Here is a 24770-nt window from a genome sequence, read left to right as displayed (position 1 = left end):
CCAAGGAAAATCTGAAGTCATAGGAGCTTAAATTATAATTCTATGAACCACAGCTTTCAGGTTGATGAAAGTTGTATCCCTCCTAACTTTGGTGTTGATTTTGACAGTTAAAAAAGCAATTAAAGTATGTTTTGGTAAATACTTTATCTAATAGTAGATGTCTAGTTTGATGTACAGAGGTAGAAGGAGAATACTGATTTCATTTGGGACACAGCATTGTTTTTAGAGTAAGGCAAATATAGAATGACTACTAGCACTTGTTTCTGATCTGTAGTTGTAACAATTTCCTTGATTTTTTTTTTATTGAACAGTTGAAAAAAGATGAGTGTGCTGCACAAGCCTGGAAATGAGACTGTAACTTCAGAAATCTCATTTGATGTCTTGCTTTGATTTTATAAATGGCACATACTTGGTGCTCTTCTGTATACTCAATCACAAGTTCTTAGACTTACAGTGGAAAAATTTAAATAATTGAGGATATAACTACCAATATAAACATTCTTTTTTTTTAAACATTCTTATTTCATCAATTATTACTCGTTTCCTAATGTTAATACTATTAGCAACCCATTATAATATTTATTAAATATTTCTGTTGGAAGTTCCACCCTCTCCTTTCTTTTTGCTAAAAACTACATTTTAAAAATTTTTACCATTTACTTTTATTTCATATTTTAATATAAGTTGTCTTTATTTCTAATATTAAAAGTCAGGAGGCTGATTTCTCTGTAAGTTATTATTTATCTTGAATCTCCAAAGTGAACATTATTTCATCTTCCATTTCAAGTAGACTGCTTAATAATAAATACTGTATAGGAATTGTTTTAAAATTCTTGAATTTAACATTTTCAGAGATGTTAAAATGGTTCTAACTATCATTGACATGTGTCCTATACCTGTCTCAAATGAATATTTTCACTGATTGATCTCCTTCAAAGAGACAATTTAAGCAGTACTACTTAATTGAATTATCTAGAATTAAGCAGTATCCCTATAATGTGTTGTTTTTAGATATTTCTTGGATATCACTCATGAGAAGCAGCAAATATTCATATTAATTGCTGGTTGAAAGATGATAAAAATTAATATTTTTTCTAGTAGATAAGTAGATAAAATAGTAGAAATCTTGGGTTGCTATATTGAATTGAAATGATACTGTTCTTGTCGTGGTCCTTTCATGAATTTTGCTGAGTCTTCCCCTTCCCCACTGTCCCTGTGTTTATCAAGTGTTTAATGATTACTGAAGAATTATTTGTCTGAATCCAGTGCCCTGTTCTTAGAATGTGTTCTCAAATTGTAGCATATTTTATATGTTTTATAATACTGATGCTAAAATAAAAGTTGACTTAATTGACCAGATTATTTGGACTATTCCTGTCAGTGAAATGATAAGCTTTGAGGGCTTAAAACTTTGTAGGGGTCTTGGCTCACCACTTTCACATGGTGGAGAAATAAGAGACTCTGCCCCAGAGGAAAAGGGATTCTGCATATACCCTGCTAAAATCAGACAAGGAGTGAGAACACCACAGTGAGGACCATTCCCAGTTGCAGAGGCAGAAAAACAATGGTGCCATGTTTTACAGAGCCCTCAGATTCAAAAGGTTTATGCTGAGTATCTTTTTCCTTTGACTTCACCGCACGCTTGTGGGACTTTTAGTTCCCCTACCAGGACACTCGGCAATGAGAGAATGGAGTCCTAACACTGGACCGCTAGAGAATTGCCTCTTAAGTACCTTTTCCTGCTCACAACTCTGAAGTAGACTCATCACTGAGCTTTAGTGTCTGGCCCAGTGTGTACGGAGACAGTGCTACACTATCAAGGTGGAACTTGGCAATTGTATGTTGCATATGATTTTAAAAGACTTGTGCGTAAAAGAAGTATAAGCCTTATTGTTACATTAAAAAATTAGAGAAGTTTTTGTAAGAGTGCATCAGTGGTGTTTGTCACCAGCAGAGTGTTGTACAAGTAGTGTACTGAAGTCCAAGAGTAAGTGCTGCTGAAATGATCAGGAGCATCTGTCAGAACAGAATCTCCACAAAGGACAGCAGTAATCCCAGGTGGGTTGGACCCATAGCTATATCCCCCAGGGACTGACATTGGTGGAATACAAGTATGGGTCAACATGGGTATCCTTTAAACATTCTTAGTTGTCAGTATAATAGGTACCAGTGGTAAAACCAGTGTTCTTTGCAGCTTATGCACATTAGGTATTTCTCACACCTGATTGTTTGCAGGCAGTTTGGTGGTTCTCAAGTTCAGATAGAAGAGATTGGAACACATTCTGAGGTGAATTCTCAGTAGAGTGCCTTCCTAAAATGTTTTCCAAAATAGGAATATTGATAGCTTCTTTTTTTTTTCCTTATCAAGCATCTCCAAACACACTTTTGTAGTTTTGTTCTAAAGTCAGCCTCACAGCCCTTGTACCCCACACAGGTGTGGTACCTGAAGTTCCCTGCTTCAGGGATCACTTCCTTTTGTGTTTAATCACTGTGTCTGCAAGAAACCTTGGTGAAAATACGACTCACCATGGGAGGGATGACTTCAGAGTCACTCTCATAAGCCACAGTCAGCCATAATTATTACCAATTAACAGATGAGTCCCCTGAAAGACTGAGAGAAGACAGAAAAAAGTTGTAGGCATTTGATTGAAGGCCCTGGGTGGGAAAGGATGAGGAGACTAGGAAAGATAGATCTATGTGGTATTTTGAAGGAGTCTGGTCATCCTGGAATTAGCTAGAGGGTAGTGAGTACATAAATGCAGTGCTAGTGGGGCAAGAGTCAGGCTGAAGAAAACCACCTGGGAGTGAAAGTATCACTGTATTTACTACATCACGTCACTTGGGATTTGCTATTGGCTACCTTTGGTAATTGTTCACATGACCCCAAGGCACAGTAAGAACTATTATTCTAGAAGGATTAAATCATGCTCAGATAGGTCTCTTGTGATGATTTTCTTTGAAAATCAGTAATCAGTATGAGAGAGAATTAACTTCAGCTGTTACAAACAACAACAGGTTGTACAACAGCGCACTGCACAGTCAGCTGGTTGTAAAGTGCAGTTTAACCAGAATTTGAAATTTGGGGGTTGGGCAGCAGCGGGGATTGTGAAGGATATATATCACAGTCCTGTCCCTCAAACTCAGTGTGTGAGGTGTCCACAACCTTGAAGCAGTTACAGAAGATGGAGACTGAGGTCAGTGAAGCAGCCACTGAACGTAACCAGTTAAAGTTGTGACACTGATAGCTTACACTGAACTGTGTCAGATTCGTGGTCTGAAGAAAATTTAGCTTCGGAACCAGAGACAAGGCTTGATCACTCAGAGCTTTTGTGTAGCAGAGTTTTATTACAGTGAAAAAGGGACAGAGAAAGCTTCTGACACAGACATCAGAAGGGGGCAGAGAGTGCCCCACTCAGTCTTATCAAGGCCTTATATACTTTTTCAACTGGTTGCTAACAATAGAAAGGTCTTACCAGGCCCACTCCTAGGACATAAGTCTTAATAAGATGAGTCAGAAGGTTCCTGTTAAGGAGAGACATGTCCTTGAGCAAGATACATTGTTATATAATCATTCAGTTCAGTTCAGCTCAGTGTCCCAATCTTTGCCACCCCATGCACCGCCGCACACCAGGCTTCCCTGACCATCACCAATTCCCGAGGCTTATTCAAACTCATGTCCATTGAGTCGGTGATGCCATCCAACCATCTCATTCTCTGTTGTCCCCTTCTCCTCCCACCTTCAATCTTTCCCAGCATCAGGGTCTTTTCCAGTGAGTCAGCTCTTCACATCAGGTGGCCAAAGTATTGGAGTTTCAGCTTCAGCATCAGTCCTTCCAATGAACACCCAGGACTGATCTCCTTTAGGATGGACTGGTTGGATCTCCTTGCAGTCCAAGGGACTCTCAAGAGTCTTCTCCAATGCCACAGTTCAAAAGCATCAATTCTTTGGCGCTCAGCTTTCTTTATAGTCCAACTCTCACATCCATATATGACTAATGGAAAAACCATACCTTTGTCTAGACAGATCTTTGTCAGCAAATTAATGTCTCTACTTTTGAATATGCTATCTAGGTTGGTCATAACTTTTCTTCCAAGGAGCAAGCGTCTTTTAATTTCATGGCTGCACGTCACCATCTGCAGTGATTTTGGAGCCCAAGAAAATAAAGTCTGTCACTATTTCCATTGTTTCCCCATCTATTTGCCATGAAGTGATGGGACTGGATGCCATGATCTTAGTTTTCTGAATGTTGAGTTTTAAGCCAACTTTTTCACTTCCTCTTTCACTTTCATCAAGAGGCTCTTTAGCTCTTCTTTACTTTCTGCCATAAGGGTGGTGTCATCTGCATATCTGAGGTTATTGATTATTTCTTCCAGCAGTCCTGATTCCAATTTGTGCTTCCTCCAGCCCAGCGTTTCTCATGATGTACTCTGCATATAAGTTAAATAAACAGGGTGACAATATACAGCCTTGATGTACTCCTTTCCTGATTTGGAACCAGTCTGTTCCATGTCCAGTTCTAACTGTTGCTTCCTGACCTGCATACAGATTTCTCAAGAGGCAGGTCAGGTGGTCTGGTATTCCCATCTCTTTCAGAATTTTCCACAGTTTATTGTGATCCATACAGTCAAAGGCTTTGGCATAGTCAACAAAGCAGAAGTAGATGTTTTTCTGGAATTCTCTTGCTTTTTCGATGATCCAGCAGATGTTGGCAGTTGATCTCTGGTTCCTCTGCCTTTTGTAAATCCAGCTTGAACATCTGGAATTCACGGTTCATGTACTGTTGAAGCCTGGCTTGGAGGATTTTGAGAATTACTTTGGTAGCCTGTGAGATGAGTGCAATGGTGCGGTAGTTTGAGCATTCTTTGGCATTGCCTTTCTTTGGGACTGGAATGAAAACTGACCTTTACCAGTCCTGTGGCCACTACTGAGTTTTCCAAATTTGCTGGCATATTGAGTGCAGCACTTTCACAGCATCATTTTTTAGGATTTGAAATAGCTTAACTGGAATTCCATCACCTCCACTAGCTTTGTTCATAGTGATGCTTCCTAAGGCCACTTGACTTTGCATTCCAGGATGTCCGGCTCTAGGTGAGTGATCACACCATCGTGATTATTTGAGTCGTGAAGATCTTTTTTATATAGTTCTTCTGTGTATTCTTGCTACCTCTTCTTAATATCTTCTGCTTCTGTTAGGTCCATACAATTTCTGTCCTTTATTGAGCCCATCTTTGCATGAAATATTCCCTTAGTATCTCTAATTTTCTTGAAGAGATCTCTAGTCTTTCCCATTCTATTGTTTTCCTCTATTTCTTTGCATTGATCACTCAGGAAGGCTTTCTTATCTCTCCTTTCTATTCTTGCTATAATTTGGCCTTGGAGTACAAAATGAAGCAGGGCAAAGTCTAATAGTTTGCAAGCGCCCTCTTCCAACAACACAAGAGAAGACTCTAGACATGGACATCACCAGATGGTCAATACCAAAAGCAGATTGATTATATTCTTTGCAGCCAAAGATGGAGAAGCTTTATACAGTCAGCAAAAACAAAACTGGGAGCTAACTGTGGCTCAGATCATGAACTCCTTATTGCCAAATTCAGACTTAAATTGAAGAAAGTAGGGAAAACCCACTAGACCATTCAGGTATGACCTAAATAAAATTCCTTATGATTATACAGTGGAAGTGAGAAATAGATTCAAGAGATTAGATCTGATAGAGTGCCTGAAGAACTATGGACGGAGGTTCGTGACATTGTACAGGAGGCAGGGATCAAGACCATCCCCAAGAAAAAGAAATGCAAAAAGGCAAAATGGTTGTCTGAAGAGGCCTTACAAATAGCTGTGAAAAGAAGAGAAGCGAAAGGCAAAAGAGAAGAGGAAAGATAGACTCATTTGAATGCAGAGTTCCAAAGAATATAATCATTAGTACAGGGCTTAAGGAAAAACATACCCTTGAGCAAGATGAGTTGTTTTGTTGTGTAATCATTAGCTCTAGGCTTGAATAAAGTTGGTCTTAGGCAAAATAGATTGTTGCCATAACAACTCGGATCTTAAGAAAAAAACCATCTTATGTGATTAAGGTGAAGGAATGTAGAAAAATAAAACATTTGTATAAGGAGGGCCCCAGACTCCTTATCAACCTACCTCAGAATTAACTCTTAGTACAAAATAGATAATGATAGCAGCAGTGGTCAAGAAGAGATCCCTCTGGGATGGATTTGTCCAGCAAGCTTCATGGACCTTCTCGGGGGAAACTTAATGATAGAGTTTAGATAGAAAGAAAGAGAAAGAAAAGAATATATTTAATCTTAAGTATGAATATATCTTGTTAAATTTTTTCATAAAAAGAAAAAGCATACAACATATTAACTGAATGGATTCTATTTCCTTTAAAAAAGGAATTTAGATACAGGTGTACTTTTCATGAAACTGTCTAGGAATGCTGTGGCATCTGGCAGAAACCTCCTTTCTCCCCTAGTTTTGCTTGATTTTCTCTCAAAATGATACAAAATAAAGTTCTCAAGTCTTTATTTTTAAAAAGTTTCTTTCATACTGCATTTTGGTTATCTTATTAAAATTTACATGTGTAGTGTTTCTATCATTTGAGGATTCATGTGTTTTCAGAATGCAGATTATATAAAATCAGTCATTTCTCTTAAGGAAAATATCAGGCTCATATTTTTGCCTTAAGGCATTTGAAGAAAAATACTACATCCTATCAACTCCAGAAGCTTTTCACTTCCTGCAGCAGTGTCCTACAGCTGAAAAATCACTCAAGATGTAATGAAGTGCTCTGTGGCCAACTCCAGACTTTAGTGTGGTAGGAATTCAGAAAAAGGAAATCAGAGAAGCTTGTAAAAAAAAGTCTTGATCCTGAAGAAAGTCTAGAATGTGATGTGTCATTCAGAGGCAAGAAAGGTTGACTGGGACCAGGAAAGATAGTACTTTATACTTGGATGTGTCTCTATAGTATGTGGGGATGCATGCATAGGTGATTTGTCAAAACTTAAATCCTTCTACCTATGTTTTTTCTAGACTTTCCAGTTTTCTCATTTTAATATCTTCTCAGCAGCTAAGCATAGAACCTTGCCTAGTTCAGTCACTCAATCGTGTCCAACTCTTCACAACCCCATGGACTGCAGCACATCAGGCTTCCCTGTCCATCACCAACTCCCGGAGCTTACTCAAACTCATGTCCATCCAGTCAGTGATGCCATCCAACCACCTCATCCTCTGTCGTCCCCTTCTCCCACCTTCAATCTTTCCCAGCATCAGGGTCTTTTCCAATGAGTCAGTTCTTTCCATCAGGTGGCCAAAGTATTGGAGTTTCAGCTTCAGCATCAGTCCTTCCAATAAACACCCAGGACTGATCTCCTTTAGGATGGACTGGTTGGATCTCCTTGCAGTCCAAGGGACTCTCAAGAGTCTTCTCCAATGCCACAGTTCAAAAGCATCAATTCTTTGGCGCTCAGCTTTCTTTATAGTCCAACTCTCACATCCATACATGACTACTGGAAAAACCATAGCTTTGACTAGACAGATCTTTGTCGGCAAAGTAATGTCTCTGCTTTTTAATATGCTGTCTAGGTTGGTCATAACTTTTCTTCCAAGGAGCAAGCGTCTTTTAAAATTTCATGGCTATAGTCACCATCTGCAGTGATTTTGGAGCCCCCAAAAAAAGTCTGTCACTGTTTCCATTGTTTCCCCATCTATTTGCCATGAAGTGATGGGACCAGATGCCATGATCTTAGTTGTTTGAATGTTGAGTTTAAGCCAACTTTGCCTAGAATGGATAATAAAACTTAACTGAATCATATTTTTGGGGTAATGATTTCCCGCTCACACATTTACACTGTGACTCTAGTGCTGCTCACCCATCTGTTGCTAACATGAAAGCTCCATGTGCTTTTACCTTGCCCATAGTCCATGTGTGCGGAGAGCCGTAAGTAATTCTTCCTCCACCTCCAGGCCCCAGATGGGGAGTGGTCCCATCAGTGGAGTAAGACCTGGCACTCATATCCACCAAACTGACAGGCCTGACTTCCCATCTGTTGTTTTCCCCTCTGCTTGCTTCTTCAACTACGCACATCTCCTAGGCAATATATAACTTACATAGTATAAGTTATTAAAGGGCAGATGTTAAATCACATTCTCTATTTTGGATGAAGTGTAGATTGAAGGAATTGGGCATATTTCCAAGGGAGGTTGGCCCACATACACACAGGAAAAAATACCATAAACTCCCCTGCATACAATCTAAGCCAGATGATACAGGTGCATTTAACACCTGACAGATACATATAATGAGCCCAAGTATAAAACATTACTGTTTATGTGAAATGAAGTCTTATTTTTCATTCTAGGTAGAAATTCTTGCAAAGAAAGATCATTTCACTTATCTGCCTAAAGATGAATTAGGCAGAATATTATATATGGCTAATATTTATCAAGCATGATGTTTAACATGTATAGTGGAAGAGTTGGAAAAGATTTAAAAACTTTGAGGACTTCTAAAGAAATCAGAGCCCAAATTGCAGGTAGATAGACGCATGTGCCTCTTCGTGTGTCTCACACACACACTGCATACACACTAGCTAATCAGTTCCCTTGGACTTAAGAGTTCTGACAGAGCAATTCAATTCTTGAGTATGAAGCATAACCTAGTCCTGGATGACTTAATGATCATCCATTCCCTACTCAGGTCCTTGAGTAGTACTGGAAAGTTAGAATTATTGTCACCAAGCTCTTTCAAATTACTTCACTCTTCTGAACCTCATGTCCTAGTGTCAGTGTAAGTTCACTGAGCTAAAAGAAGTAGCATTTTTGTTTTCTTAGTTCCAGCATCTGCATGGGTAGCTCTTTTTATTTTGAAAAGTAGCAGATGTTAGACACCACTTCAAAGAATGTCTGACTAACTTTCTCATCCTGAAATTAAGGAAGAGCTTGGAAACATATCCTTAAAGATATCTTTGGAATCGTTTGCATATTACTTTCTAATATCAAATAAATTGGGTATAAGAGGGGCAAGACTTGAGGTTCACTAAATATAACGGATCTAATTAATAAAATTGTATTTCTCTACTATTCAACCTGGTCAGGTAGGAATTATGAGTAATTTGCATAATATGTAAGAGATTAACTTTGTTTGCTTTTGAGATATTACTCCCTGTAGAATATTCTATTGCTTACTTTTTCCCATTCTGTACTATGCAGTTTCCCTAAGGAAACAAATTTCTAAAATATTCTTCCTCAGTTTTTCAAATCCATTGAGTAAAACTGAAATTTCGGGACGATGTTTACCCTACAGTTTTGTGTGCCTACCAATAAACATACCACTGAGCAGCCCAGGGGGACTCACTAGACCCTACTTTGAGAATAAAAAAGGGATTAAGGCTCTGTTTCTCCGGTCACCTAAGAAGCAGAATGTTTATCATTACTGGGAGAAAAGATACTCTACATCAGGTACTCTTTTTCCTGAAGAGATCATCCCTTATGTCCTATGATGCTTTGATGAGCTAGCATGATAGATATCAGTCAGATTTTCCCAAAGGGAACTCAGCATTAATCAATCACACACAGTGCCTTGCTTGATATGATTGGGAATTGTCTGGATTTCGGTCTGACCCTAATTTTCAGCCATTTTCAGAATGCAGCCGGAACACTGTAGCTTCCTTGCTTTAAAAGGGGGAGGATCCAACAAGCTGTAACTTTGGAAGCATTCCACCACATATTTTCATAGAAAGGCACGGGCTTCAAACAAAAAGTGGTGGTGCTGTGAGCAGCCTTTTTTGTGAAGTGCTGATAGGTGCTCATTTCTTCTCATTGAGAAGGAAAAGTTTGAGCTTCCAGAATATTCAGATTATCCAAGTATATCATAAATATCACAACTTTATGAGTCTGGCTGACTATACTGACTCAACTGAATATTTACAAAAAATATCTCTCAGAAGTCTACAAAATGCCTTTGTCTTTAGACATCAGTAGGATAATGGCAGTTAAGCTTCAATTATCCATTAATTCTTTACATCACTATACATCTGGCAAGGAAGGAATGCACTACTTCCTTTTTTAAAAAGTCTTTCTTTAATAAAACTACTTATTTTAGAATTTTCTTGTGCTATTATCAGTAACAGAAGGAATAGAAGACTGGGTGGTAGTGATGAATGCAAATGTATTATAGTTTATTTTAGAGCCAGAAAAGACCCAAAGCCATCTCTGTCTTCCTCTTGCCTTCTGCCACAATTAACCAACATTCTGAAGAAGAAATCACACAAAATTAGATAATAGTTTCAAGCCCAACATTCTTACATATACTGATAAACTAACATATTCTTATGTTTTGTATATTCTCAGCTGTATCTTTGCTTCCTCCTTTTCAATTATATTTTTCCATCATTGAAAGCTTCCTGTCCTTTCCTATTACAGGATTATAGCTGGACAGACATCCGCTGCCCCTTTGAAAAACGAAGAGATGCAGCATGCGTGTTTTGGGACAATGTAGTTTACATTTTGGGTGGCTCCCAGCTTTTCCCTATAAAGCGAATGGACTGTTATAATGTCGTTAAGGATAGCTGGTATTCCAAACTGGGCCCTCCAACACCTCGAGACAGCCTTGCTGCGTGTGCTGCAGAAGGCAAAATTTATACATCCGGAGGTTCCGAAGTTGGTAAGGACTTATTCAGTGTTTGTATTTGTGCTTTAAAGCCAAGTGTATATATAGGCTTTTATATCTAAATAAAGAGTTGGTATTATTTGTCCAGATACTTTTTGACATAATTTAAATACATAGCTGTCATATTTTAGAGCACATTTCCCTCAAGGTTTACCTTACTCTATAAATCATTGAGAACTTCATCTTAAATTACGTTAATTATCCAATTTCTGTCATGATAAAGCTTTCATTGATGTCATCTGGATTTGAACTTCATTGGTGTCATGTGAATTAGTTATTTTATATACCTAATCTTGGAGAAGGGAATGACAACCTGCTCCAGTATTCTTGCCTGGAGAATCCCATGGACAGAGGAGCCTGGTGGGCTACAGTCCATAGGGTCACAGAGTTGGACATGACTGAAGTGACTTAGCACGAATGTACACATGCATACATATTATTTGCTTTAAAGATTTCAAATTTCAGAATTTGGCTTACTTGTAGACCCTTTAAGATCTCTCTATTATAGTCAAGCTTTTAAAATCTATTATCTTTGCTTTTTTTGTATCAGAAAAAGGTAAGACGAATCTTTTTCATTTGCTTCATGCTTTCACTTTTTAATGTAATGACTGATAATCGTATCTGGGGCTTTTTGATCAGAACAGGGTGTGGGTATGGGTATAAAAGCCATTTTCATTGATAATTTGTTAGTGTCTACTAGTGTTCCTTTTCTAAATGAAAAAATTTTCTAAATGAATATTCTACATGCAGACTAGATGCATATTAGCTTTTATATGCTTCCATCTTTTCAAGTAATTTCTTTAGCTAAATAATGGGCTTATAAAGAAAACTAGGAAGACCAAGTAACTATAAGGTATGGAATTTAAATGTTAGTCTTTTTATTTTCTTTGATTTTTATATTAGCCCAAAGAATGTTTTACTTTTGGTCAGCATATTTATTTTTTACTCCCCACCCCCAAATGTTTGTAAAATGAATACAAGAAAGGTTATATTTTCTAAATGTGATTTTAGGAGGTGACCTTTCCCCTCTTTAAAAGCATTCTTCACAGAATGTCTAATTCAGCATATTTGAAATAACAATAAATCCTTAATATAGTAGGAAGTGTGTTATAGATATACTTTTTGTAGAAAGTAAATAACTTCATTTCTTAATCATTTAGTCTACTTAGTTTTTCACTTAAATAGTAACTTCTTTTGTATCTACTATATACTGTTTATTTCCCTTGTGTCAACCGACTGAATCTACTAGCTTGGAAATATTTAAAAAGTTAAAAAGATGTTACTGTTAGTCATGATATTACTTCTTGCATTTGGTATTCTTTGATCTTTGCTCTTTGTAGGCTTTGGTTTTGAAAGAGAATTACAAGGGTGCTATTGTTTTTAAACATTAGAAGAGTCGAGAAAACTGGGAGATGAGCAATAATTTCATTAAGTTCTAACTTCTTTTTTTCCTTGGGAAAGAAAAACACACTTGACCTTTAATAGTATCATTTCTAAAAAAAAAAAACTCTTTACTGAGCTCCTGTAGCGTGCAGAGGTTGTAAGACAGGATGAGTGTGTTTTACCATTAAAATGTATAATCAAAGAACACCAGAAACATAACAATGCTATGAGTGTATACTTAAGAATGGACTGGCATGATTTCAGAGCCTTCTTATACAACAATATTCTCTACACAGCTGGTAACAGTGAGGAAGAATAGTTTTAATGATGCAGTGGCTATTCTAGAATATTAAATGACAATCCTTAGGATACTCTCAAATAGTAGTTTTATAATTTAAGGTATGGATTTGCCATCTGTAAACAGCTGTTTTTCTCCTCTAGAAACATTTAGTTAATTCCTGTCATGCATAACTGGGCTGGAAGACATAATAACGTTTCTTACTTAATTTGAAAATCTTCTGAAATCAAACCAGTTTCTTCTCTGAAAGTTTAATTACCAATTAACAAGGCTCTCTGACAGATCCTTTTTTGAATATTTTCCAAGGCCTATACAAACAAGGATAGCTTTTTCTTAAACTATTTCTATGTTCTGCTATTGTTGCTTGAGAATAGAAAAGACTCTACAACCCTCAAATCTTTCCTCTAGGAATTAATGATGCAACTCCTCAGTCAGCTCCAAGCTCCCCCCACTACCACAACCCCACACACACACATACACACACACTAAGCTAATCAAGATGGGGTCCTTTTCTTTTACAGGAAACTCAGCTCTGTATTTATTTGAGTGCTATGATACGAGAACTGAGAGCTGGCACACGAAGCCCAGCATGCTCACTCAGCGCTGCAGCCACGGGATGGTGGAAGCCAATGGCCTGATCTATGTCTGTGGTGGAAGTTTAGGGAACAATGTTTCTGGGCGAGTCTTGAATTCCTGTGAAGTCTATGATCCTGCCACAGAAACGTATGTATCATCAATTTAAAAATCTTACATCACTATTAACTGTATTCTTTAAGCTCCAAGGAGGAAAATCTTAAAAGGCAGAAGGAACCCAACAGAAGGATTTTGTTCTTATATTAAGAGTATATTAATACATACACTTTAGAATGGGCATTTGTATAGGTTGGACCCTTCCTCTGCACCTTAAGATATGGCTTGACCTTGTATCTTGTGGGAGCCCCTCTCTTTCTTTCCTGCTTGTTCAGTAAATAAATGCCTGAGGATGAGCAAGTATGACTGATTCATCAAACTCAAAATGCCCTTTTTTTTTTTTTGAGATATCAGGAAGTGTAGAGAGGGGAAAACAATGTACAATCAGTGGTAAATTTGCCTTTAATTATAAATATTATATATTGGTTCATAGCTTTAATGAATCATAGCCCTAAGTATAGTGTCTTTTTTTTTTAATTTGTGCTTACTGAAGTATGTTTGGATTCACATTTATTAAATAAAATTATTCTTAATCAACTGGGAAGTAAACTCCTTTTAAAAAAGCAAAATATAAAGAAATAAATGGTTAGCCAGTTTTCCTGATCTTGTTAATGATGGAACCGATCCAGTATAGCCAAAGGAAATGTGCTAGTTACTGAATAGTGGGAGTGGTGGTAAGTATAGTGTAATTGACTAATGAGAAAATGAACACAGGTGATACTCCAGTCAGACCTTTTATTAATAATCAGAAACATACATAAACCTTTAATAAGAAAATTCACTTGTTCATTTGAAAGGATTGTTCTTCCTTTACCAGAAAAAGTTATTGGGTAAATATGTTCAACTTAAATGTTATGCCAAAGAACTGCACCAAAACTCTTGTGCTCAATGTTTGTATTTAGAAAATACTGCTGGGCTACAGAACATACAAGCCTTCTACTCTAGCTATTGCTTTTTTTAAGTTAAGAGTAAACATTTAATTTTAAAATATGATTGTCATTCGCAGCTGCTTGCTTGTGCTTCCCACCTACTTTTGGATTTAAGGAAGCAGAACCATTCACTCTTTCCCAGACTACAGTGCAGTTGCAATTGTTCTTTTCTCATTTTTTGCTCTACTAGTGTCCCGTGTTAGGAACAGAATTGAAAGAAGCTTATCTTGAAACTTGGGGCTTCCTTAGTAGCTCAGACAGTGAAGAATCTGCCTGCAATGCAGGAGACCCGGGTTTATCCCTGGGTTGGGAAGATCCCCTGGAGAAGGGAATGGCACCCCACTCCAGTATTCTTGCCTGGGAAACCCCATGGACAGAGGAGCCTGGCGGGCTACAGTCCATGAGGTCACAGAGAGTTGGACACGACTGAGCAATTAGCACTTCTATCTTAAAACTTATCTTTTGCTAAACTGTTGAAACTAGGAAATCTCTTGAGATCATCAAACTTAATACTTCTCGATGTTTTTAAAAAATGTACCTTTGTACTGGCCAGGGCTCATTGGGGATACCCCTTAACGTAATCTACCGTCCATCCAGCCAGTTAGCTATCCAGCCCCTCTTGTCCTAAACAGTAGGAGCAGGGCGTATACAGATGGTCCTCCCTCCTGTATCAGTCTCTACTTTGCCTCCCATAGATTCTATACTCAGAAAGCATACAGGTGGAAAACTGTAATCTCGTTCACTCTGCTGCCTAATTATTGTTTCATTTCTTTAAAAGGTCTTAAAAGTAGAACCCATACCATATAAACTCCAGGCTTCTAAATTTTGAGATCTGTATTCAGGCAGTATCAGTGTAAATCAATATATTCTTGTTCATAGTAGTGGGGGAAAAGTATAAAGGAATCTACAACATCAATTTTTTTTTTTAAAAACTAGGTGAATATAATCAATTTGGGGAATATTTTAAAACTTACACAACTTAGCATTTCTTTTGTATGTATTGAGCTTATGTATTAAATTTGAATTCTGTATATTTTCTATTACATTTAAATTCCCTAAATTTTCCTAAGTGAAAAGCTAGTGTAAATTCTCTTATATCATAAAGAAGGGGTATGTGTATTGAGTTCTTCCCCGTCAGATACTCTGTTTAATGCACTTTGACAGCTCCCTGAGTGCAGAGCCTGTCAGAGGTCAAGTACAGGCTCTCCCACTTCTGAGTTGTATGCTGACCTTTTCCCCTGGGGGGTCCTGTGTGTTTATCCTGAAAAATGGAAGGTCTTTAACCAAATGCTCAGAAAAGGAGAATAGTGACTGTCAGAACTATTTTTAAAATAAACCAGAAGTATGTAAATATAAGGCTACAAGAGTTGTTGATATTTCAGAGTTCTTCATTATGCTCTAAAAAGAAGAGTTATAAATAACCATATTAGAGAGTTATACTTATGCCAGATATCCCCCCCACCTTCCTTTTGTGTGTGTGTGTGTGGTTGTCTGGAGCCTTTTGATTTCTATCACCCATTAAGAGCACCACCTGCACAATCACAGGTGTCAGTTATATGTCTGGGAGTTTAGACAAAAAGAGAGATTGAATCTCATAGAAAAAAGTAACAAAATTGTGTGTTTAAAGCTACCTGTGAATTATTCTCTGACATATGTCCACATTATATTCTCAATCTCATTCTTTATAATAGAGCCTGTGAACACAGCAATGTGCTCAGTTCAGCTCAGTTCACTCAGTCGTGTCCGACTCTTTGAGACCCCATGAACCGCAGCACGCCAGGCCTCCCTGTCCATCACCAACTCCCGGAGTTTACTCAAACTCATGTCCATTGAGTTGGTGATGCCATCCAGCCATCTCATCCTCTGTCGTCCCCTTCTCCTCCTGCCTTCAATCTTTCCCAGCATCAGGGTCTTTTCCAATGAGTCAACTCTTCTCATGAGGTGGCCAAAGTATTGGAGTTTCAGCTTTAGCATCAGTCCTTCCAATGAACACCCAGGACTGATCTCCTTTAGGATGGACTGGTTGGATCTCCTTGCAGTCCAAGGGACTCTCAAGAGTCTTCTCCAATGCCACAGTTCAAAAGCATCAATTCTTTGGCGCTCAGCTTTCTTCACAGTCCTACTCTCAACATCCATACATGACCGCTGGAAAAACCATAGCCTTGACTAGATAGACCTTTGTTGGCAAAGTAATGTCTCTGCTTTTTAATGTTACCTAAGTTGGTCATAACTTTTCTTCCAAGGAGCAAGTGTCTTTTAATTTCATGGCTGCAGTCACCATCTGCAGTGATTTTGGAGCCCCCCAAAATAAAGTCTGTCACTGTTTCCATTGTTTCCCCATCTATTTGCCATGAAGTGATGGGACCGGATGCCATGATCTTAGTTTTCTGAATGTTGAGTTTTAAGCCAACTTTTTCACTCTCCTCTTTCACTTTCATCAAGAGGCTTTTTAGTTCCTCTTCACTTTCTGCCATAAGGGTGGTGTCATCTGCATATCTGAGGTTATTGATATTTCTCCTGGCAATCTTGATTCCAGCTTGTGCTTTCTCCAGCCCAGTGTTTCTCATGATGTACTCTGCATATAAGTTAAATAAGCAGGGTGACAATACACAGCCTTGATGTACTCCCTTTCCTGTTTGGAACCAGCCTGTTGTTCCATGTCCAGTTCTAACTTGCTTCCTGACCTGCATACAGAGTTCTCAAGAGGCACTTTCTAAACACTCTCTAAACACTTTCCTTAATTTTTTTCAGGTGGACTGAGCTGTGTCCAATGATTGAAGCCAGAAAGAATCATGGGCTGGTATTTGTAAAAGACAAGATATTTGCTGTGGGTGGTCAGAATGGCTTAGGTATGTGATGTTAATTCACTGTTCAACATTATCAGTGAATTTGCTGATATTTCTTTATCCTAAATTATAAAAATGTTTCTTGACATCTTGATACAAGCATTAATTACATACATCATTAGATTATTTTTACAGTTTCTGGGAACTAACACTTTATGAAATGTCATAATACATTTAACATGCCTGTCCGTGAATGTAGGTAACAGCCAGCAGTCATCGTGACAGCTTCAGATGGCTTTTGTATATTTCCAGATACCCTCTGGGGAATGGCATCACTCTAACTTAAGAACTGTTGAGTGACAGAGATATTTGAATACAGCTTTTAAAACTTGTAAATTTAGTAAATTTAACTTTGAGGTCTCGTATCCAGGCTCTGAATGGCACTGTTTCCTAAACATTTTTAAACACTTCATGAACTTATCAGTATTACTCTTCTAATTGATTATATTTGATATTTTTATTTTCATAAATAATGTTCTAAAGAATCTAAAGTTATTGCTTTAAAAAAAATTGTATTTATCTATTTTTGGCTGTGCTTGGTCTTCATTGACACGCAGCCTTTCCTCAAGTTGTGGCGAGTGGGAGCTACTTTCTCGTTGCGGTGTGCAGGCTCCTCTTGTTCGGGGCACAGGTTCGAGAGCGCAGGAGCTTCAGTAATCGTAGCCTGAGCCCCAGAGCACAGGCTCAGTAGTTGCGGCACACGGGCTTAGTTGATCTGCAGCATGCGGGGTCTTCCTGGGTCAAGGATCAAATCCACGTCTCCTGCATTGGCAGACCACCAAGTCACCAAGGAAATCCAAGAAATTGCTTTTCATAATGTAGAATTTGGACTGAATCTACAGATAGATTCCACAAAGCTCATTTTAGTCAGTGCTTTTAACCTTTGAGAATAACAAAGAAATAACTCATTTTCCTTCTTCTGTCTCTTTCTATTGCTATTTTTCATAAACTGCTGACAGATAAATGGTAGAAGGAAAACGAACATTTGAATAATTATAATCAAACTTAATCAGAAAGGAACTTCATTGAGTGGTTTCCTTTTTAATTTTTCCAAGCAGACAGAACATTTTTAGTTTTATAGAATAAATTTTAAGTATTTACGGTTCTAAAATGACAAATAAAAAAGTTAAATCCCTATTGTGTTAAAGTCAGAATAAGAATTTAGATAGTAGATGTGTAACATTGTTACAGCTTTTCTGTATGTTTGAACTTTTTCATAAAAAATGTCTGAAAAAATATGAAGAATTAATACTTGAAGAGATTGTAGAATTGTTCACAGTTCATGTTTTTTTTCTTTTGAAGGTGGTCTGGACAATGTGGAATATTATGATATTAAGTTAAACGAATGGAAGATGGTCTCACCAATGCCATGGAAGGGAGTAACAGTGAAGTGTGCAGCAGTTGGCTCTATAGTTTATGTCTTGGCTGGTTTTCAAGGTGTGGGTCGACTAGGAAACATCCTTGAATATAATACTGAAACAGACAAATGGGTCGCCAACTCCAAAGTCCGAGCTTTCCCAGTAACAAGTTGTTTAATTTGTGTTGTTGATACTTGTGGAGCAAATGAAGAAACCCTTGAAACATGAAAAATGAGTGAACTTTCAAGATTCATTGGAGGCTCAAAAATATGGCCACCGTGCTTTGTTCCAAGAGTGCAGTTACAAAGTTTTAGTTTGTTTTTTTTTTTTTTTTTCCCAAGGAAGTTTCAAGTAAAGTAAGATTCATGTAAAATAGATTTTCTTTTATATGAATTTACTTAATTGAAAGACCATATTTCAGCCGGCCATATAACCAAGAACAAATCTAGCAAGAAAACTTGTAAAATTATAAGCACTTGGTGAAAATATGAATTCTTAAATGAATTTCACATTTGTTTAAGTATGATTATGGCAGAATGGGGGACTGACTCATGATTGAAGCAGTCTCATGCTAGCTCTAGATTCTATTTTCATACATCATAGAAGTGCTATGTAGTTATGTCTGTTTCTTTTCAGTCAAAAACTGAGAAATAGTATGAATTGTAAGTCAAAGATAGTTCTGATGGAGCAGCTTAGTCTCATATAATTTGCTTGTCTTCATTTGTTCCATTTAGTGCCAAATGTATTCCATTTTAAAAGCAAGCCAGAGTGAGTGAAAGCATACACTCATATCTCATAAAACCTCATAAATACATTTTGGGAGTTAAAATGTAATCAACTCCTCATGAAATATATTCAGTACAATTAAATAATTCTCTTTTTAACACAAAATGTGAAGCTTAGCACCCATCATTAATTTACGTCACTTTTTAAACCCAGGGATTAAGAAAGGATTATACCTCCTCAGTGCTCACTCTGTTAATATTACCTAGCAAAAGAAAGCTACTTATAGCAAATTCTAGGTCACTAGAATATCACTGATAGTTATACACTGTCAATGTTGAATTTGAACTTCTTATAGATTAAAAAAAGGTACATAATTTCTCTTCCTTAGCATAACATATCAGCAAATTTGACCCAGTTGTCTCTACAAGTTTTGTAATTTAGTTAAATATTTGTCATATTAATTACTTATATGTGATCAGTAAATCCTTTATAAAACCAACTGTTCATTTCTTTCCTAGTAATGTTTTACCCTTTTACATTATGAAATGTATGGAATGAGCCATGTAAAGCTGTCACCATCAATGTTTTTAAACCTGATAATATTAAATATTTTTAAACTTCAAGTAGACTGCTAAGTTCATTCTTCACTTTAAATGTGTTAGGTAGTTTTTGTTTTTAACTTGTGAAGCAATGTTTCTTTTTAAATTTTTATTCTTTATATGAGGGTTATAATCATAAGACCTAAAAATGTTTAAATGAAAAGGGAATTATAAAAGATTATGGTAGATAAATTTCCATTTATGTAAGGCTTTATGTACATTACAGTTCTATTAATTTATGTGTCATACAATTCACTTGTTTAAAATGTACCGTTCATTGATCTTAAATATGTGCAGAGTTATGCAAGCACCACCCTGATTATGGAACACTTTCTTCACCATAAAAAGAAACCCTATACTTATTAGCAGTTACTCTTCATTTTCCCTGGATTACTTTCTAATGGCTCTCATAACAAGTTACCATAAACTTCATTGCTTAAAACAACAGAAATTTACTCTTTCACAGTTTGGGAGGCCAGAAATCCTAAATCAAGGTATTGAAACGGTTGATTCCTTCTGGAGTTCCTGAGGGAAGAACTTCCCTTGTCTCTCCTGTAGCTCCTGGTGGCTGCTGGCAAGCCGGGTATTGTTGACTCATAACTGCATCACTCCAGTCACTGCCTCTGTCTTCACATGGCCTTTTTCCCTGTGTGTCTGTCTTCTGGTACTGTTAGAAGTCACTGGATTTAGCTCACCCTCCTCATTGGTGAAGGGCATGGCAACCCATTCCAGTATTCTCTCCTGGAGAATCCCATGGACAGAGGAGCCTGGTGGCCTACAGTCTGGGGTCACAGAGTCAGACATGACTGACGCAACTTTGCACACACTTAGCATGCACGCACGCACCTCTTTATATTTTTTAAAATTTATTTATTTTTTAATTGAAGGATAATTGCTTTACAGAATTTTGTTGTTTTCTGTCAAACCTCAACATGAATCACACATCGTTTTATCTTAACCAATGACTGTCTCCAAAATAAGGTCTCATTTTAGAGTTTTAGGGAGACATCACTCAACCCATTTCTATCTCCCAAAGGACCCCATCCCTGGGTAACCATTAATCTTTCTTTTTCTAGATTTGGTTATTCTGAACAATTTTATGTTGGGTTTTGACCTTTGCTCTCTATTGGGAAAAATGTGTAATATTTTTGAGGGCAGAATATTGATTTGTCATATCGCAATTTGGTTATATTATGTAGTTACTTAATATTACATAAATAATTTCCCATATGGAATACACAACTGTTTAAAGTATTTTAAATAGATTACCCATTTCTTTAGGCTGTATCTGCTGACTAGAACACACTATAAGTATGCAGATAGCTTTGATGTAGGTTAAAATGAAGTGTGTGTGTATATTTCCTTAGTAACCTTAGTAATTCTAATTGTCTGTTTTCTGTCCTGGAAATAGTCTATGACATTGTTGATATCAGGATAATGAGTATAATATGTTGGTAAGTACATTTTCTATTGCTCTCCCACCCAAAATTCCTATCCTATAAAGTGCTCTATTTTCTTTTTAGTAGACATGTGATTGTTAATACTATATTTTTTGCAGTGATACTACTTAGATAACATAACAATTCAGTTTATACTTTTGAAAATCACAGTGTGAACATGAAATTTTAATGTCTTAAAAAAATTTGTTGCTATCAAAAACATTAATTACAATTGTGACCTAGCTTTGAAAAACCTGAAAAATTTAGTCATGAAAAGGAGCCATTTTTAAAAACCAGCAGTCTGTATTTCTGTTGAAATGTCACTCTTACTAACTAGAAAGCATTTTTACTTTCCAGAGCTTTAGTCTCTTCTGATAACAAAGCTGTAAAATGGGATTCAAGGTCTGGTTTATTCAGTTCTTTCAGGGGATCTCCCTGTCTTCCAACCATCCATTGAATTTGTGAGCACTATCCTTGTGTAATCTCCAAGAGCATTTTTCTATTTATTATTGTCCTCCTCTGTTGGTCTTGTTTCAGGTTGTCCTGAGGACATTTTAGTTTGCTTGTGTGTGTCACTCAGTTGTGTCCGACTCTTTGCAAACCCGTGGACTATAGCCCGCCAGGCTCCTCTGTCCATGGAATTCTCCAGGCATGGATCTTCACCACCCAGGGGTCAACCCAGGTCTCCTGCATTGCAGGCAGATTCTTTACCATCTGAGCCACCTTAACATTACTTATGCTATTGGTGTGTTTCTCTTTCTTCTCACTTCTTTTTCAATTGCTTTGATCTTTTCTTTTGGAATCTTTCCTCAAATATCTGGTCCTTGGCCACGCATTTATATTTAAAAATGAGATGTTAAAAAATTGTGAACTTTCATGTACAAGTGTGAGCTGAAGTGAGCTGAAGGATTTCTGAGCTCAGGAAAAGCACCATTCAACAGGCATAGTTTGGTTCCTCTTTGTCAGTACCATAACTTTCCCCTCTATATTTACGTCCTAAACTCTGAAGCCTCTCTTCTTACCTTTTTGTCAAGAAAAACACCTATTTCCCATTAGGTAGGGGTGAACAGTTAACCCTTTTGCAATACCTGGTGGTTCTTAATTCTTGAGGCCTCTTAATTTTCAACCTTTTCTGGGGACATCAGTTGTCCACCTTAAAGGAATATGACTCTTCGTCTAAGAAATTTACTGTGTACTCTTCTATGTACATTCAGTCTTCATAAATTGTGGTTTGAAATTATGGTTATCTCCTAGTATAATCAAAGACAAAGTTTTTGCTTGTTTTCCCTCTTATTTTGAGATATTTTTAAGCGGTAAGGGAGGCAGAGGTATTTTTATTCTGTCACCTTGAAATAAGATATTTTCTTCCTATGGCCTCATTCTCCTGATTTCCATCTACTCCTCCCCTATCACTGCTGAGTTCTACATGCCTCAGCCCTAGACTCTCATCATCTCACACAGCACTTTATCTTCACCCTCACCCTCATTTAAAGCTTCAGCCTAACTAGTGTTATTTTAGGTCTTTGATGTCAGCAAAGTCCTTATACATGCTGGCATCTGCATGGATGAGAAGTCATTGGCCACAAAGAGAGATTGGTTACCACAAGGGGACTGCTCAAAATACATATGTTAAGAATAATGGGAGCCAAGTTTCTTACTGTGAAAGAGGAAAAATAAATAATAAAATGAATTCTGTGATCTTGGATTGAAATTGGAGGTTATCAAAGTGTGAAGTCATACATATAGAAACCAAAATGTACATTGATGTAAATGTATCTGTCTATAGTATATATCCTCTAGCAATGCCCATGAAAGGATTTGGGAACAAAGATATTACAAAAGCAATGAACAAACTTAAGAGCTCAGATCTTGGCTTCTAAGTACCACCCAAAAAGACCCAGGACTCCTTGGATAGCAGGGAAAGTGTCAGATGACCCTGGAGCATCTTTTAGGCCAGAAAGTGAAGTGCTCAAAGAAGCATGAGATGTTTCAGTTGGGAATGATTTGCACATGAAAATAAATGATATTAACAAAGTATAATCCAGTGAATAAAATTGAAAACTCTTAAGTCCATATTGATAGGAATAAATAAAGGAGTGAATTAAAAGTTTGGTGAGGAATGAGGTTTTACATACTTTCAAAGTCTCTCCCTTTTGTTATTAATAACAAACAGGAAAAGAGTAATTTTACAGTGGAGCAGCTTGCCAGATAACACCTGAAGTGATCAAAGTGAACATCACAATTAATGGGACAAACTGATGTGCACAATCTGGCAGGTGCATTGTGAAGACCATGGATGCCAAAGATGCATAATCTAACTCTAATTAACAAAACACTTAAGTCTGCATTAAGGAAATTCTATAAAATAGCTGTAATCTTTAATAAAGTCAAGGTAATGAAAGTCAAGGAGAGACTGAGATAATAGTCCAGAATGAAGAAGCCTGAAGAAATATGAGTAAGGCAATGATAATTTTGAACTGCATCCTTGTCGCTTAAAGGACATTATTGGGACGTTTTTAAGGCAAAATATGAATAGAATCTAAGGATTAGTAATATGCAGCAATACTAATATCCTGATTTTGGTTATTATTTTGTGGTTAAGTAGGATGTCCTTGTTTGTAGGAAATAAAATAATTAGGTGTTGGGGCATCTATAATATAGTCTCAAGTGGTTCAGGAAAACGTTCTTTGTATTATACCTACATGTAACTCTCCCACAATTTTTTTTTCAAGAGAAATGAAACGAATTAAAAAATATATATATACTAAATTGCACCAGTTATTCTCAGTGCTCTGTAGATTCCACTGTCTTCCAAATTCAAAGTATATGAGCAAGAACAATGGCTAATCTTTTTATTTTAAACTATCAGGGACAAACCTGTAATCCAACAGATCTATCGCCTCACTGCAACCAAGGAGATGGCACACTAGAGGAACTGTAGTGTGTCTCACCACACAATGGAAAAGGTAGTCGTAGGATTAGTGGGAAAGGTGGAGTTCAGGTAAAATCTAAATGAAACGTGAAATCTAAAATCTAAATGATGCATGAACACCAGATCAGGAGTGAGAAGTGGATCTAGGTCATGTTTCCTTGGAAACCACAAACTTAAGAGGATATGTACTGTTTTTCGTTTTTTTCAGGAATCCCCCTATCCTCAGCTCTGCACCTGGTTAGAAATAGAAGCTGCTTCTCTGTGTCGGGTGTCTTAGATCCACTAGGCAACGAGTGGAATATTTCATTATTACTGATAAAAGTTGACATAGCAACGTTCACGTAGGTTTTAAAAGAACAAAGTTTCTCTGCGGAAGAATGTAGTACTCACCCAAAGATGCCGGTTGTTATACTTTTTAGTTGCAGTTTGTCCTTAATCTGTTTACTGTAAACGTTACTACTGGCTTACATTGTTACCCATCCTGATGAACGGCTGGCCAGGTTTTTACTAAGCAGTTACAAATGAAAATAGGACTATGCTTCTCAAACCACAGCTAATACTCCTCCCAAGGCTGAAGTCCTTGGTTTGCCTGACCAACTGTCCTCTCATTTGAGATCTCAAAGTACTTCGAACGAGACCCTGCATCAAGCTCTTAAGCGCCTTTCTTCGCAAAACCATTCAAGCATCCCGCCCTCCCAAGGTTGCGCTCAGCGCGTGCGGGGCGGACCCACTATTCTCAAATCTTATTGGGTAAAATCCTCGCCTCCCATCACACTATGGGCGGGACAATAGAGAAAGGGCCTTTACCAGGCGCAAGAAGATGACATCACAGTAGCGGAGCCGGGACCTCCGGTTGCTCTGGGTTCTGCTCGCCGAGGGTGCTAAATGAAGACCGCTCCG

General features: G+C 37.4%; 1 protein-coding gene and 2 long non-coding RNA genes across 7 annotated transcripts in view; 1 reads left to right on the top strand and 2 right to left on the bottom strand.

The window, feature by feature from the left end:
* Positions 1-19523, top strand: part of KLHL7 (kelch like family member 7) — a 54946-nt gene extending 35423 nt beyond the window's left edge. For all 4 annotated transcript variants that reach the window (XM_020876484.2, XM_020876486.2, XM_020876488.2 and 1 more), the window contains 4 exons: positions 10424-10664; positions 12873-13074; positions 16722-16819; positions 18119-19523. In XM_020876484.2, the coding sequence (XP_020732143.2) occupies positions 10424-10664; positions 12873-13074; positions 16722-16819; positions 18119-18402 (825 nt within the window). In that variant the 3' untranslated portion in view covers positions 18403-19523. The remainder of the gene's footprint in view (positions 1-10423; positions 10665-12872; positions 13075-16721; positions 16820-18118) is intronic.
* LOC139034144 (uncharacterized) overlaps positions 1-24766 on the bottom strand; it is a 45361-nt gene extending 20595 nt beyond the window's left edge. For both annotated transcript variants that reach the window (XR_011486591.1, XR_011486590.1), the window contains exon 1: positions 24678-24766. This is a non-coding gene — a long non-coding RNA (uncharacterized lncRNA). The remainder of the gene's footprint in view (positions 1-24677) is intronic.
* Positions 17309-24571, bottom strand: LOC139034145 (uncharacterized). The gene is made up of 2 exons (XR_011486592.1): positions 24261-24571; positions 17309-17652 (listed from the first exon to the last, which is right to left on the bottom strand). It is a non-coding gene; the product is annotated as an uncharacterized lncRNA (long non-coding RNA).
* Positions 24767-24770: the final 4 nt, after the last annotated feature.

The sequence above is a fragment of the Odocoileus virginianus genome, unplaced genomic scaffold (genome assembly GCF_023699985.2).
Source record: "Odocoileus virginianus isolate 20LAN1187 ecotype Illinois unplaced genomic scaffold, Ovbor_1.2 Unplaced_Contig_29, whole genome shotgun sequence".
In the NCBI taxonomy this organism is placed as follows: domain Eukaryota; kingdom Metazoa; phylum Chordata; class Mammalia; order Artiodactyla; family Cervidae; genus Odocoileus; species Odocoileus virginianus.
This window is presented reverse-complemented; position numbering and strand designations above follow the sequence as displayed.